At 50.1% G+C, this 16,934-nt stretch overlaps 1 protein-coding gene across 1 annotated transcript; it reads right to left on the bottom strand.

Annotated features, from left to right (window-relative positions):
- Positions 1-697: 697 nt before the first annotated feature.
- On the bottom strand, positions 698-16,102 carry EMP1 (epithelial membrane protein 1). Its single transcript, XM_062194856.1, has 5 exons — positions 15,943-16,102; positions 3,849-3,963; positions 1,915-2,011; positions 1,668-1,808; positions 698-946 (listed from the first exon to the last, which is right to left on the bottom strand). The coding sequence occupies exons 2-5, from the start codon at positions 3,924-3,926 to the stop codon at positions 780-782; spliced, it is 483 nt and encodes a 160-aa protein (XP_062050840.1). The 5' UTR covers positions 3,927-3,963; positions 15,943-16,102; the 3' UTR covers positions 698-779.
- Positions 16,103-16,934: the final 832 nt, after the last annotated feature.

Here is a 16,934-nt window from a genome sequence, read left to right as displayed (position 1 = left end):
CAGAAGAGCTGCCTTGGCTTTAAGCAAGAGGCCTTGGAAAGTTCACGGCAAGAGAAGTCCACAAAGGACAGCTGTGTGAGGTCTGGTCTGGGCTCTGACCATCACCAGGCCTTCCATGGTGGGAAGTTCTTTGTCTTGGTTTAGCTAACTCACCAACTTGGCCTTATAAATCACCTCTCTTCCCCCCCATTTTGTCACAAATGCCACTGATTTCCACAGAGCTAAATATCTGTTCTAGAAAAAGACAATGGCTCTCTGGCCAAAGGCCTCCTTTGGCCTTCCCATCACTGCAGACTGGAATGTGATGTTTTGCTTTGGATCGGAAGGGTGGGATGACATCCAAGCCTCATGTACTCAGCGCAAAGACAAGATCTGCTCTTGCCAGAACTTGTACCGCTATTTGAACTTGGTGCAGAAGGCCTGCAGGACCTCAGCGCATGACCCACAGTGCACCGTTGGAACTGGAGCCAGAGGGGTGGCAGATGATAGGGCCCCAGGTGGTATGTGTTAACTAAGAACTGCTGAGGCCGAGTCTGGTGGCCGGAGGGAGGCTCTCTGGCCTGCATCAATGTACTAGCCAACAACACTCTCCCAAGGGCAGGGGCTTGACAGTAGAGAATCTCCCCAGCCATAGTTTGGGTTTGGGCCTCTCCCACCCTTCCTTCCCCCTCCCCCGCCCCCCTCCCCACTCTTGTTTTTCCTGCACAACTTCTGCTTCCCTCCCCGATTCGACTGCTTCCTCCTCCCCACCCCCCAGGTCCCCATACACTTGTTCAGGCTTATTTCTTTCTCAGGACCAGATAGAGAACGCCAACAACGAAGGAGAAGCAGAAGCAGATCCAGGCCAGGATGAAGGAATAGCCATGGTGACTTCGTTCAAAAGAGTTGCTATCGCCATTGGCATAACGGTGAGTGTAGATGGAGGCTCCGATCAATACGCACAGCCCTGCAGTGGTGGGGGAAACGTGTTATTGGGTTTTAATTGCATTAAATTTATTCCGGTTTAACATCAAAGTCAAGAAAATATTTTTATAATTGTTAAAAAAAAAACCCATTACTCTGGTAATGAGATAATAAACTGATTATCCCAAACAGGAATCCTGTTGCTTTGCCCTGGACCAAGCTTGGGGGTCCGATTGGATGTGGCAGAGCTCTCATATCTGAGTCGGTTTGTGTGGCTGCAGGTGTGATGTAAAACACAAAACATGACGTTTGACACCCCGCTTCCTTATCTGGACCCCAGCATATCTAGGCAGGCTATTCAGGGGTGCAGAAGAATATGGGCTTCCCCCAGACTGGGTGGACAGGGCGGGGAATGGCAGGAGAATGCAAAGTGAAATAGTCCTGGGCATTGTGGCTGTGCTTCTGTCTTCAAGAGGACTCCCACCTTCCTGCCTTCTTCAACTTCACATGTACAACGGCTATGGATGGGCCCAGCCGCTTGGCAGCTGCACAGGAGCACTAGCTTTAAACACTGAAGCAGGTGAGGCTTCTTCGTCCAAGCAGCGACCCAAGAGTCTCCACAAGAGACCAATCAGAGGAGAGAACTGCACGAGGCAGTATCCCTAAGCCATGTGCTCATCCACGCCTGTCACTAGGCGCTCCCAAGGTAAGAACTCAGCAGCCTCTGCTCTGCAAACTGGAGGCTGCCTCCCTGAGATACTCACAGCACACCAGCATGGTGGCCCCCGACAGGAAGAACCGATTTCCCTTCTCCATGGTGAAGAGCTGGAACACGAAGATGATGAGGGAGATGACGGAGAAGATGATGGAGAGGATCATAAATGCTTGCACCGCCTTGAGGGCATCTACAGACACAGGGGGAGGAGAGCAAGGGCATCAGACAAATCCAAGAATGGAGGCGCTTCCCCGACCACACCAAGGTCCGCCTTGCACTGCTGTCTTTGTATATACCTTCATGGCCGTATGACAGGCCTCCACCGCAGTCCCCACCGGTACAGTTTCTCCAAAGACCTACAGATGCGTTGATAGTATCTGAAACCACCCAGACCTAAAATTGGAAAGAAACAAAGCATTGATTTAAAACAGACTCAGCGTTATAAAAGGAAAAAAGAAAATAGCCAATGAGTTTACTAAGTCTTAATAACTGAGATCCCATGAGATAAGAGAATGTGAGAATAAGAAAAAAAAATTAAATCCCCTAATTTCTTTGGGCTTTACTTTCCTCATGTCTTAAACACTCACACACACACACACACACACACACACCAGGAAGTAATTCACCCATAGTGGTTTAAAATTCTAAGGTTCCAAGAAACAGAAACTCTGCATGAGAAAATTGGTTTTAAGGATGAACAATTCACATGAGGGTGCTTCAAAAAATGTATGGAAAGTATAATTGAAACAGACTTGTATTTGGGGACAAAAAAGCTTTGAAATGCATGCACAGTGCTTTCATAATACACATTTTCCATAGTTTTTTGAAAGTCCTTGTATACCCTATCAAGCTTATTTCATTTAAGATCATGGCTAACAAGAAAGAAAAAAAAAGGTCAAGGAAAAATGTCCACCTGGAACAACAGAACCATGAGGGCTACCAGGAAAATAATAATGAGTCCGGTCAGTAAGCTACTTTCCTGGGAACAGAAGGGTCAGGCTTCGGCTGGCACAGCAGGCAAAGTAATTTCAGAATAAAACAGTGTAGCAAGAGCTTTCCCATGGTGGCAGCTGAACGTGGAAGAGTGACCAAGATGTATTACCCCGGGGCTCACCATGGAGCTGGCATTTCTTCCTGCCCAGCCTAAGCAATTCCTCCTCCGGTGCTGTCTACAGCATGCACGTGCTTGCACACACAGAACGCAGAGGCAGCGACATGCAGTTACCCGTTCCTCGCTCATCACACGGCCCTGCGCCAAGCCCTATAGTAGGGGCTGATAATTCCCAGATGGGCGGTGCTTTGGCATCCACTAGCAGACTTTGAAGAAGTTTATCAGGCTTGTTATCCAGAGACACACAGGCTTGGCAAACAGAATGGTGGAATTACAAAATCCAGAGGAGGCCCCACGGGAATGGTTTGTATCTTATCACAGCTATGCTTAGATTAGCCTTGGTTATGATCACACCCGCCCGTGTTTGCTAAGCTCCTCTCTCTGAACTTGAAACCCACATATCTTTTAACCATAACAGGGACCTAAACAGAATCAGGAACCATCATTTGCCCGCATAGTAATTGGGGGCCTTGGTATTTTAAGCTCAAGGTGCTGTCTTGAAAATATGCAAGAAAAGCAAATTGAGCATTATAAACCACCACTAGAGGTCAGGACAGCACAAGGTTCAGACAGAAACACCTGTGGCCACTTCTATGGGATATTTTGTTTCATTTGAGTTAGTGAGTTCAGTGGGCAAAATCCCCCCATCACATTCTACTCTCTGCTCAGAACTTGAATTCATAGGTCTGGCAATCAAAGCCTCTCCCCCTTCACTCCCATCTGTCAGGCTTTCTGCCCCAGCCTCATGGGTGCCCTTGTCCCTGAATAGAGCTTGTCCTTCCAACACGTACACCTTTGCTTGCCCTCCTAGCTGGAATGCACCTCTGTTCTCCCTCCACCCAGCCTTCCCTAAGGGGACCCCCTCTGTCTACTGTTCCGTACCCTGCAGTCTCCACACACCCACGGCCCCTGGCGTGACCCCTCCCATGAGCACTTGCCTCGATCTCTGCGTTATTCCATTGCTGGAAGTACGAGTGTGTGAGTGTATGTGTGTATGTTTTCCCACAACTAAGCTAGAAGTTCACAAAGGGCAAGGATTACGGCTTAAACATCTTTGGTAGCTCCTTCAGTGAGTCGCTAATTTCTCAGTGCATGAATGAGGAGAAGAACCCGACTCACATTGGCTATGGTGGAAACAAACAGCATCACACAGGTGGCAATGTGGATCACAAAGATGGCAGCCAGTAACACCAACATCGTGGCTGGTTCGGTAACTTGTGGGTGGAGAAAGTTCCTGCGAAGAAAACAGAAAGGGACACAAATGGTTACTGCTGTGCACTAAGACAATTCTGCTCTCCCCCGAGTGTGAGCTCCTGGCTAAAATGAACCAGTTACAAGAAAAGCTATCACAATGCCATCATTAAGTCTGGAAAACACCTTGTTCACCTCATTCCCAGTAAGCCTACGTGCCTATTCATCTATTTACATACACCTCAATGTAATTACGATTCTGTTTCTTCTCAGGTGGTTACATATTTATTTGTCTAATACAGCCTATTATATTTTATGGCAATTATTGATGTGTTATTTGTGTTTCAGAGTCTAAAAGCAGGGCTTTGGGTTTTTTTTTTAAGGTTTTTGTAATTTCCAGGTTTCTGTGAAACAGTGTCAGAGAAATTTCCATTTTCCACTTGGGAAGTGCCCAGGCTCCTTCCATCCAACTGCTCAGCCAGCAATTTTAATAGCCATGAATGCCTTTGCAGAATAGCAGTTATTACTCAATGCCTATACACTGAACAGGCTACTAATTTGATCCCAGGTGTGATATAAAATGTGAGGCACAACTTTTATTATTATAATGCTGTTTGGTATTCAATAATTATAACAACCTAATTACAGTTTAATGGTCTGATCACTACTGATGGGACATTGCAGACTACTATTATTGCACCCCAGGCTTTGGCTGTGGGTGCCATGGGGTAGGGAAGCTGCTCTCCATCTGGGGCAAGGGTCATGTACACCACAGCTCACGGTGACAGTTCTGGGATCTCTGGGAGTGTGCAGCTTGAGGTCCCATCAAATGTGCCTTCTGCTTGTGCTAGATGTTGGCACAACCAATCCTTCAGGACCTGATACAGAAGACAGGCAGAGGCTGAAGTGTGGCTGGGAGACTGAGAATTAGGACAGACTGAAAATGTGCATGGGTAAACAAAAGGCTTTCTCCATCACCTTAGCAGAGTTTGGGAACCCTCCCATCGTGAAATGCAGAAAACAAAGGAAAGGTGAAGGATGCACGTGGGGGAGGCTCTTTGGATTTATGTGGGCTACAGAAGGAGCGCTTGGTCATAGCCAAGACAGTTACGATGCAGGGCAGCTGAAAGGGACATCAAAATGACAGAGCTGGAAGTTACTCATACCCCAGGCAGGTGGATGTGTGAATGACCTCACCCCTGTGGGGAGGAGGCAGCAGGAATCAGTCTGCCATTGGCCCCCTCCTCTCTCTCACACCACCTAATTTAATTGATGCTTTGAGTGCAGTTGAGCCGCTTTCATGCCACACCGGGTATTATTAGAGAGCACTGATACCATCGTTCCAACACTTCAGGTGCCTTTTATCTCCTCTTGCTTTCCCCACCAGGCACTCAAAATCTAGAATGATTTAACATACACCAGCATGCCTTGCTCTTACAGCAAGAGATGAGAGGCAGACAGTGGCTTCCACCATCTACCATGACCCTCTCCCACAAGCCCTTCCCTATCTGGGCACATTCCTCCAACCCAGGCTGTTTTTAAGCCATGTGTGCAGTGTAACCATGAATGACAAAAATTATGAAGTTTATCCTATTGCCTTGGGGGAAGAGTTTGGAGCTTTCATGCCTGCTATTAATAACTTCCCCACACGTTCAAATTCATTTTTGCTTCTCTCAGGTGCCAGCACACCTCCACCATTCTTTGCTTGAGTTTGACAAAAGTGAGAAGAGGTCTATGGACCAGACCCAGGCTGAGTTGTAATCATATTATTTGACCTCGTCTCTGTTTCCTCTATAAATTGGAGGTTGCAATGCCAAGTGTAGGGGAAGTGCAAGCGTTGAATTAGATCACATATGGAGAACACCTAGCTCAGTATCTGGCACATGGCAGGTACTAATAATGGGTCTGCTCTGGTCAAAATTATTATTAATATTTTTCATCCACAAATCCAGGTAGCTGTTCCCACCCAATCACCACACTTCCCTGAGTGAAGCACAAAGCAAAAACACCTGCTGTCTGGCTCACAAGGCAGTGCGCATAACATCACTTTGGTCCTCTTCGGAATTGTCATTCTGTCTAATCCTTCTCCCTTGAGTGGAGAAATGACTAGAGAACGACCAGGAGAAATGCACTCCTCCCAGCCCATCCTCCTGAGACCCCAGACCTTCACTTCGTTCCATCCCCGCTTCGTGCACCTCCTGGGGAAAGAAAGAGCCTGCCCACAGGGAACAGTATTACAGAACCAGTACTTGGGGGGAATCCTCCTTGGGCACTTCTAGGGACTTTCTTGTCCCCTTTGCTTCTCATTTACAAACCTTTTCCTCCTAATGGTAGGAAGTTGTTGAGAAACCAGGAACAGAATATAGCACACCAAGGGAGACCGCTTACGTGAGTAGCAGGAAACACTGAGTTCCCTCCCCAGCGGGCTGTTGGGAATTCAGCAGCTTTTTCTGTCTCCTTGGGCTGCTCTGAAAACCTCTCCAGTGCGGCCTGACTACCTTTCACCCCTGCTCACAGTCTCCACCTGGAGGACCCCTCCCACCACACCTCCACCTGGGCCCCTCCATTGGAAACCCCCTGGGGCATGGGAGTGCCTGGCCCCTGGATCTCACTGCTGATCTAAACCAAGCCTCACCTGGTCATTATTCCCCACCCATTGCAGGCTGGAGGAGTGGGTGGAGAAATCAAGCAAAGAAGCAACTCTTTGATCTTAAGAATTCTGTGATTGTACTGTGTCTTTCTACCATGAAAAGCAGCAAAATGTCTTGGATTAACAAATGTTCTTATTGTACAAAACACCCAATTCTCTCCACTTCTGGCTGCAGCCAGGAGTAGAAGTTGTTTAGCTGGAGCTATTACATAATACGTGTGCCTTCGTCTTTCCACTGCCCCAAATTTGTCGGGTATTATCAGCATCATCCGTCGTTAGCTTAGAGGGGCTTCCATGATTTTCCATGGCCCTCAACCAACACATTTGGAGAGGGAATGAGCTGACTTCTGAAGCTTGTGTGCTGGATCATTCCTAGGCACCCCATCTCCATGTGAGAGACCCCTGGTACCCAGAGGATGTGTGTGTGGGAATCTATCAAAGAGCAGAGTGGAATGGGGGTAGATAACAGATTTCATGCTCTTAGCACTCCACCTACCCATCCTTGGCAGTGTGGCTTACAGACAGCTTCATTCCCTGCCGCTGTGTCTCATTCAAAGGCACTGAGAAAAGACCCTTCTTAAACATTCTGTCACTGAAGTATTGGCCGCTCTATATATTGGTATATTTATTTCACTAAAGTCATAACAGACACCTCCCTCATACGTCTCTAAAATGGTATAGGTGGTACTCCGCGATGGAAATCACACCCTCGATCCTAACTGGGCAGCTCAAACCAGGAGGCAGCGAATGACAGCACTGCAATTCTGAACCCCCCAGGTGCAACACTTGTTTGTGCAGAGCACCTGGTGCACTGGGGAGCCCCATAGCAAGTCGTTGCTTGTTTGGAATTCCTATAACAACGGCATTAGCTGTAGAGCTCTGACGCCCAGGTCTAGGTCCTCAGAGCTAGGGAATTGTTGGTGTTCTTACAGGGCAGGACCCCTTTGGCCACACTGTCCCAGCCAAGCTTGTTGACACAGGAGTGGTCAGGGATTGGCTGGGAAACTGAGGCATGAACATTAACTCCAGGGAGGGGTGGTTGTTAGGAGAAATGGGGATTAGAGACTCAGAGCCACACCCAGACCTCTGTTATCCCTTTTCTGTTCTTTCTTCTGCCCTAATGGGCAGCCTGCCAGTTCCCTTCCCACGCGTGCCATCTTTTGTTTCTGACCACGTTTCTCCTTTTCTCCCCACATTGCCTGGGCCATGGAACAGCCATGGTTTCTTTATGCTCCTGTCTCTAATGAGAGCCTTACCACCTCTCGCAATCTTACTCACAGAAATTTCATTGCAGTCCGGTGGAAATGACCCTGAGGATTGCAAATACTGGTAATTATAGCTATAAATGACTGACCAGTGTCGGGGAGGAAAACATGGTGAGAGCTAACCATCTTCTCTAGTTGTCGCCATGCTCTTCAATCTTCATTGGTTTCCTGCCTCCTGCTTGCACCCACCCTGGGTTAGGGTGCTCAGAGCAGAGAGGAAGTAAGGAGGGTGCTGTTCGGTGCCTTTCTGTTTCTGGTGGGGACTGATTCCATAGAGATATTGAGCATGACTGACTGTGAAGGAGCAGCGGGCACGTTCAGATTTGCAAGCATTGGCTCCCTGATTGCCAGGCCAGGGACCTAGTGACATCTTTCCCCATGGAGTCTGAGCATTTACTGCATCCCCACAGGGCTTGTCTGGAGAATGGTCCATAAGGTGGTCTCAGACACCATCGCTGGGAGCAACACCCTAGAAAAACCCACTTCCAGCAAAGGAAGTGGTGGGAATCCCAGGGCTTGAGTCACTGAAGAATTAGCGAGAGCCTGGTAGCTCAGTAAACCAGGAGCTGGGAATCCTAGGAACAGTGGGGGAGTCCCCTGGAGCTCAGCGTTCCCTGATTCAGTTGAGAGGGGATGAGATCCTCCCAGAGGGAAGGCAAGGTGGAGGGTTCTCTGAGAAGCACACAGATGACTCCAGATGGCTTGCTACAGCCAGGTTCCTCAGTTCCCAGGAAGCTTGAGACAGCCCAGGCTTCTCCAGGGAGAAAAGAGCAACAGTGGCCAGCTGCCCAATTCTCCTGTCTCCTTTCCTGTCATCCCAGTTTTCCTGTCTCATGTCCCACAATCAGGTCACAAATTCTACCTCCCTCATTTCTCTTGCATCCATTCCTCACTTTCCACTCTGATGGCAACTGTCCAGCTCAGGTCCCAGCCTGGCCCCGAGTACCAGCTTCTCACTCACCTGCTCCCCTACCAATCTACCCCCTCTACCACACCTGAGCTACCTGGCCAAGTCACTCCTCTGTTCAAAGCCTCCCAATGGTCCCTGTCACCATCAATACAAACCAGAAAAACAGACTCCAAACGCCTCACACTGGGTCCTGGAATGCAAAGAATTTGATTTCCGAAAATGAAAGCCCTTTCTTCACTATGACCTAATAAGTTCTTTGCAGGCAAGTTCAAATCCTGTCTTCTCTAAGTGTCTTAAGTAGTCACCTTTTTCCCTATTAAGCTCTTGCTTTCACATGGTCCTTTATTAAAACAGTGGTGGGGGCAGACATTGTGGTACAGTGAGTTGAGCACCCCCTAGTGGGGCATGGCCTGGGATTGAGTCCTGCCTCCACTTCCAATCTAAATTCCTGCTAATGGGAGGCAGCACATAATGGTTCAAGAGCTTGTCTAACATAGACACCAAATGTTCAATGAACAAATCAATGAAAGAAGGCAATATTTTCTTCTGTATGGAAAAAAAAAATCAATGTCAAGTGACTAAAGTTTTCATAAACAGAATCAAAAGGTAAAAAAGTTTCCTAATTTTTTACTCCTATATTATTTTTAAAAGTTATTTAATGCACTACTACCACTATATATTGGGTATGAGTATGTGTTGAGTACTGAGTATGCAAACTTTATGCTACATGATTCCATGTAAATATCTATATAAACATAAAGCTATTTCCTGAATACCCTAGATGTTTGAATACACAAGGACATATACATGCATGTGCTGCCCCTTTTCCAAGAGGAAACATGTGAATACAACAAAAAGATCTTAGATGTCTACACACCACTAACTTGTCTGCAAAGTTAACCTAACTACCTCTGTGAACCAGAAAACATCTGGACTGAAGAGGCACTTTGAAGTTCCTCCCCGATGCATGGAACTCATGAACTAGAAGCCTACACCATGGAGCTGTGTGTAAACACCTCCAATTGCGGGTGCTCACTGCCTATCCTGACCCTCAGCCAGGGGAGTCCTCCAGACAGTGCAGCTGCCACTCTGGTCATGGCCACTCTCCACCTGGGCTCTGCCCACGAGGCTCCCAACCAGACTCACGGCTCCTCTTTTTCTAGAAAAGTTGCTGTTGAACAAAACTTCCTGGCCCAGGGAATTCATCAGAGGCCCTCATCTTCGACCCCCAACCTCAATCAAATCATAACACAGCCCTGAGATTGCTCTTCTGCTAGCCACGCCCCTGTCTTTTCATGGGCTGCTGATTTTCCAACAGGGACGGTCTCCCCTGTCTCTGGACAGCTGCAGACTTTGAAAAAAGCTTTCTCACACCATCTGATCAAAGACTCGAGGCTTCCTCCCGGGCAGGAGAAGAGACGAAAGGCGCCGCTCCGGGTCATGTGACCTCCGTGAGTCAGTCCCTGTCTTTGCACCAGGGGTGACCCCCGAAACTCCACGTTGCCTCTTCCTGGGGACCCTGCAGGGTGGCGTGGAAGCCTTGCAGTCCCCCACATGGGATCGCTGTGTGCTTCCGTTGGTTGGTTTTCTGTGTTTGTTTCCCATGGAGGATCATTTGGGTTGGCAACAGGGATAACACAGAACACAAAGAGCAAAGAAAGGAAACACTCCCTTGTGGGAGTGCCACGGAGGATGCGCCTGGAGGAGGAAAAGGCGGAGGGGAGGGGACCTCGGACGAGCTTCCCCGGCCTCCGTTGCTGCTGTTTGATGTCAAGTGTGCTTTTCCATGCTCAGTGCTGATTTTATGCGGGGGGGTGGGAGGAGCGCATTAATTTCCCCGTGGGAAACACGGGACGAAAAGGATCCTGAAGGCCCATTTCCTCCTGCCTGAGGATACCTCACGTTTGGCGTGGGAGGAAAGGGCTGCTGGGGGCCCCTCACTCGGTGGCATGCATGTCACAGGGTGGCATGTCATGTCACAGCTTCCATGACCTGGAGGAATATTCACAGTCATGCAACACAGATCTTCACACTCCAGGCTGATGACTATGCTTACCATGGGTGGTCCTAGGGGAAAGGGGGCCACATCCCTCCCACCCCCATAGCTGGGAACTCTCATGAGTCAGGGGCATGGGGTACTGCAGACATAGAAGCATTTTTCTGGGGCTGAACTCTCACAGGGTTAGGGATGAGGAGCTAGGGGTGGGGCTGGAGAGGGAGGAAGGAAGAGAGGGAGGAAGAACAAGAGTCTCATAAGAATTCTGCCTCTAACTGCTGACTTTGGAAAACTCACTTAACCACTCTAGTCGGAGGCACCACGAGACCAAACGATGAAGGGCACAGGTCCTGGGTTCAAATCTTGACTCCAGCACTTGCTAACTGACCTGTCGGCCTTAGCAGGTTCTGAGGAGTGAAGGACCGTGCCTGACACAGGGCCAGGACTATTGTGCTCTGTGTAAAATGAGAGGCCTGGGCTGGTGAAATGGGTTTTAAGCTGCTCTAGCCAAATCTGAGCTCCCACAATCATGCTGACGGCAAACACTTAGCAGGAATATTGTTTTTGCAAACACTCACACGGAAAGCGGCCCCCTCTGTCATTTCCTCAAGTCCTCCCTAGTGTCCAGGGGAGGGGGTGGATCGGGGCCACAGCTACAGAGGGCCGAGCCCAGCCCACGCCCATACACTGCAGCTGCTCCAGCCATCGGGCCCGTGTGCGTCCCCTGGGTGAGGACGGAAGCTTAGTTACCTCCGGCTGCTGACAAAGGAGGAGCATTCTGGCAGCCAGAATGCCTTCCAGGGAGAGGTTGCCAAGATCATATAACCAGGGCTTGGGAAGAAACTCAAGGTGTGGCCCCGGACCCGGAGGCGCTTGGGCGGGCCCGACAGTAGATGGCGGCAACAGGCTTCAGCGGCAAAGCTGAGCCCCTGGATGGCTGGGAGGCGCCCCAAGTGCCCTGGGTGGGCTGCAGACTTCGGCTCTGGGCTTTAGGAAGATTGTCTGTTTCAGGTTCGAAGGCATTGAGGTCATTCAGCCCAACCCCTTGACCGAGACGGGTCTCTGGAGGTGAAACACAGTCAGAACCAAAGCCACTGCCACCCATCTTCCCAGCTGGGGCTCCTCCACTCTCATGATTTGTGTCTCTCCTTTTTGTCCTAGGGTTTGGCAAAACTTCCAGAATTTCCACCAGAACTATTCTCCCCTCCACCGCTCCCACTTTCTCGGGGGTAGTAAGAGAATGAAGCCCCTCAAAAGAGTGCCAACTGTGAAAGCCAAGGTTTTTCAAAGGCCATTGCTAACTCCTGTCCTGTCCCCAAGGAGGACCGCCCTGCAGTCACTCCTCTCCCAACATTCAGTCCCGGGCCCCGCCCCAGCAAAGCACAGAGAACTTGCTCTACGGGCCTGACACCAGGAGGAACGCCCAGGCTCGCCCCAAACTCGGTGTTTCCAATTCCTCTTCTCCTGCCACCCCGCCATCCCCATGGGAGGGGCCTTTGATGACTGGAAACCAGAGGGCTGCAGATGAGGGCCCCTTCTGCTCTCAGCACGGCTCTGACCTTCGGAAGTCAGAGAGTCACCGGGGGAGGCCACTGCCCTGTCAGCACGAACATTGAGTGGAAACGCTGAAAATAGCCCATGTGGCCTGAGCAACACAAGATCCTTCCTGGGGCACAAGCAATCTCCAGCGAAGGTTGTTCTGAAACCGTGAGGATGGGAGGTCCTCCAGTAGCAAGGGAAAGAGTTAGCAACGGAAACACCTCCCCTCTGTCCTTAGGTGTGTGGTTGTCTCCTTGCCTCCTCCCCAAACACAGTGTCCCCCTCACTCTGCCTCCAGCCTTTCCTCTGTCCTCCTCACACCTTCCCTTCCCTCCTAGGATCTGACCTGTCCCTCACAGGCTCCCATTCACATCCGACAGCCACGCCCTCACGCTCCAGGAGCGGTTTTTTCCAGGACCAGCTCGGTGTCTCCCTGAGCCTGATTTCATTCCCCGTGCATTCCTCGTTGCTGTCACTGTGCTAAGAGTGCAGGCCTGCCCCTCCTTGTCTGGGCTGGTGCTCTCTGTGTTCGATTAGTCAGGCCTCTTCCTTTTACCCCAGGTGCCAGGCGAGTGCCCACTCTATCTAAAGACGAGTCGTGTGAATGCCATGCCTAAGGGATCTCTATGTGGATGGAGCAGAGGAAGCTGCCTGGCCCCACAAGCTGCCTACCAGCCGGGCATCCTCTGTGAGATGCCCATGTGGATGCAACATGTAGCCTCATTTCACTTTTCTGCCAATTGCTATGGATCAAGTAGGAGTTGGCATGAGCCCAATGGGGTTCTCCAAATAGGAAGGTGGGATCTTGGAATTTCAGGGCCACAGGCAGACTTGGAGACCACTGGGGTCAGCTCCCACGGGCGAGGACACAATTGGTGTGCACCCAGTCACAGCTTTTACATGAGGCAGCTGTGGGTGTGCCCGTGGCAAGTTAAAGGAGGAACTGGATTCACGTGTTCCTCGGAATCAAACCACGGGGGCATGGTTGACGACACGCAGCATTTCAAAGCTTCCAGAAGTGTTCTTTCTGATCCTTAGGCCAAGAATAAGACAAAACAATGCAATAAAGATCCACTGAGTTTGTTAAATATTAAATAAGGATTAGATGTTTACAGGATACGGAGCATGGGGTGGAGCAACAACAAAACCAGAATAGACACTTGCTGGGTCACTTCGGGCCTCCAGACCAGGAAGTCCTAGGAACGTGATTTTCACTCAGTTTAAGGAACTCCGGTGCTTAGAGCTGTCCAGCAAAGGGGGATGAGCATGGGGAGGCCTCCAAGGCACTGCCCTTTTCCTTCTGAAAATTGTAAGGAGCTAGACGTTTCCAACCATCTGATATGGGGTAAAAATTAGACTTCTGCCTATTGTAGGAGCAGGGGTGAATCCATCCCTCAAGATCACTCCCGAGTTTGGAGTTCTGTGAACGAGATGAAGGGTAGACGGGACTGGCGCCCTCTCCTGTGGTTTTTGCCCACTCTAGGCTCTGCCGGGGCTGCGGCCAAGCACCTTCCTGAGTGTCCACCCGCACCGTCTCTGCAGCACTCCCCGTGGCCCGGCACAACCTGAAATCCCCAGGGCCATCCGTGCCAAGCCAACAGGGTGGTCCCCACGAGACCCAGTCACAAGGCTTGGAGCCGGACGGGCCTGATGTGGCCCCCGCGGGTAAGGCCGACAAGGGCCCAGGAAGTGCTCTGCAGAGGGCTTGGCCTGCCCTCTCCTCAGATAGCTTCCCGGCTGGTTCTCAGGATGTGATCCGGTCTGGGTTGGTCCTTCGTGGCCTCGTGCCAAGTCCCAGGGCAGTTTAGCGCCCCCATACAATGAGAAAGCTTGGGGCCCCTCCGGCCAGGGCAGCAGCGCGGAGGTCCTGCAGTTGCGGACAGCATTCCGCCCCCACCCCATTCTTCAGATTCTGGGTGGAATCTGATCTGCCTCTGAGGGTGGAAAAAAATAACCCTGACATTTCAGTGTTGTCAAAGACTAGCGGCTGAAAGCCAGCGAAACTCCCGCAAGGACGGGACTTGCCCACTGCTTTTGGAAGGAAGAGCCGAAAGTAGGAACCAGAAGAGCAGTTTGTAAATCGCACCTCAAAACTCCAGGGAAGAGCACGCAGCGCCTCTTCTCCTGTGTAAAGGTGCAGTATCAGGCGAGACACCACAAAGGATTGAAGTCACAATGGTTTACACCCCAAGAAGTGCAGGGGTTAGGCATCGCTTGTTAGTTTTAACCTGCGCAGAACCAAAGTAAGATTTGTATTCTCTTCATAAGATACCATCACTATCAATTGAATCATGGTTTCCCTAGCTCACATCCATGGGATCTGGAAATTGTAAACATTTAAAGCTAACGTAGGAGTTCCCTGGATCTGGATAATCATCCTTGCTCCTACGTAACCATTCCTCCGGGGCAGTTTTACAGGCATTCTGCCTGCTCGACACACTGGCTGATTACATTTGAAACTTCTCCTCCCAACGTCCTGCATTTCTGAGGGAAATGCCTCGCTTCATCAGACAAGCTGAGTCCTGCCATGCTGCTCGTCTTGTTGATGAGGGGGAAGAAAAAAAGAAAAAGAAAAGAAAACAACACCGGTATCTATGTTGAAATGGGCCACACCTCTGCAGACACTCAACCAAAATGCTAGCCTAAAAACAACAAAAGCAACAAGAAAAGGCACCCCTCGCGTCTCCAGATTCCCTCTGTGATCAGCGTGCGTGTCGGCGTTTGCACAACTGTGTTTGGAGAGTGAAAAGATAGATGCAGCTCCCAAGCTGCCACTGCCTTCCACGCAGAAAAATTGCACGAGCACTTTTAAAAAATTCTTGTATCTTTTCTGATCGGCCCTCTTTGCGCTCAGCACTGAAACGCGGCTGTCTCTGGGGTGAAAGCAGAGAGCCATTCAATAATTTCTTACAGGAACAGACAGAGGCCCCGTGCCCCATCCTCTGCTCCAGATCCAGCTGCCCTCCTGCGCCCCCCCCCCGCCCCCGCCCCAGCCTCCACATCTGCCCAGAAGAGAAGGCGCCTGGAATCCACATCAGTCTCCTGAGCCCCTCCCATGTTTTATGTGAAATACCATTTGCCTCTCTTTCTCTAACGGTTTTCTTTAAACAACCCAATCCCCTCTTCCCAGCCCGCAAGGGAGAAACAAATACTTCCATTGACACAGAAGTGAATGGGCAAGTGAAAGGGTAGTAAAAGCAACAGCAACAGCAAACTGTAAGCCAGGTATGTGCCCACTGGCATCCAAAAACAACCACCCACAGGACAACAAACCAATAAGCAAACAATTCAAGTCCCGAAGCAATCTGAATCTGAACGGAGGCGTCGGACACAGCATGTGGCAAGTTCACTGTCACTTCCGAGGTACACAGCAGTTTCTCCATAAAGAATATCCAATGTCCCTGCTCTGTCTACACATTGAGAGCAAGAATCTAATTATGGCATCACATGTTACAGCTGGGGTCTGGTGATGACCCACCCCCCGGTGCCCCCTCAACATCCACTTTTCTCAACTTTATGGAAAAGTGATCTCAGTCTCCACGTTTAGCTGCAAGTTGCAAGGATTTGATTCTTAGAGAACTGTAGAAAAACAGCAAAGGAGAAAAAAGCAAAAGTCAAGGTCAGAAAAAGGAGTTTGGCCCCAGCGTTAGGAGTTGTCCTACCTTGAGGGTCCCAGCGACAGAGGTGCCCGGAGTGGCAGGAGCTGCTAGCTGCTTGGTCCGCTCTACCGGAGGTATGTGACTGCAGTGAGGGGAGGGCCCTGCGTCCCGAGGTTATAAGTTTCCTCGGCTGGTGAGCTGGGGTGTGTGCTGGGCGGCTTCTTCTCACTGGTGTTTTAAAGGAGTTTCTATGAATCAGTCTGGCTTTAAAAAAAAAAAAAAGATTTGTTGGTAAGCTACGCCCTGCTAAGTTGGCAGTCAGTCAAGAGTGGCTGGGAGTGAGCCATCAATTCAGAGAACCCTGTTGTAGGCTCTCTCTGACTCAGAGACTCAGACCACAGTGGAAAAAGGAGTGACATTGCTTCAAATGAGTAATAGGAGTCACACAAATAGCTCTGTTTATTGAAGCCCATTCCTCCTACCCAGAAAGGAGACTTGGTTACCATGGACATGAGGCCAAACACAGGTCTCAGCTGGGGATGAGGAGGGTGGCAAGGACAGCCCCCTGCTAATTGCAGCCTTAGCTAATCATCAGCCTGGATTCCCATTCTTCCTCCTCCGTCAAATGCATCAGTGGCTGCTCATGGTCAGGAATCATCAGATTTATCTCTTATTGAGGCCCTCCTGACCCTTGGGTGCTGCCCTGTGGGTGGCAGCCTAGTGAGGCCCTGGAAGCAAAAGGGGGCCCACCAAGAGCCCTGGTAGCCCCACCTCTGAGGCATGGGGCACTGATGGCAGGGCAGACAATGCCTGCTCTTTAATTATGCTCTGCAAGGGCCCGATCGACTGTCCACACTCCAGGAGGAAGTCCTCTAGTTAAGAACTTTGCTCTGGGAGCTCCATAATTACCTGGACCTTGTTCCACAATTGACTTTGTTGAACTCGGCCAGTAGAGTAATCATCATCCCTGCCTCTTTGCACCACTTCTCTGGCACTCAATACTGGTGCTGGGAGGGGCCTTCGAAGTCACTTAATCCCACAGCCCAGGCAGGGGA

The sequence above is a fragment of the Lepus europaeus genome, chromosome 6 (genome assembly GCF_033115175.1).
Source record: "Lepus europaeus isolate LE1 chromosome 6, mLepTim1.pri, whole genome shotgun sequence".
Lineage (NCBI taxonomy): Eukaryota > Metazoa > Chordata > Mammalia > Lagomorpha > Leporidae > Lepus > Lepus europaeus.
Note: the sequence above shows the minus strand (reverse complement) of the source record. Positions and strands in the feature narration are given on the sequence as shown.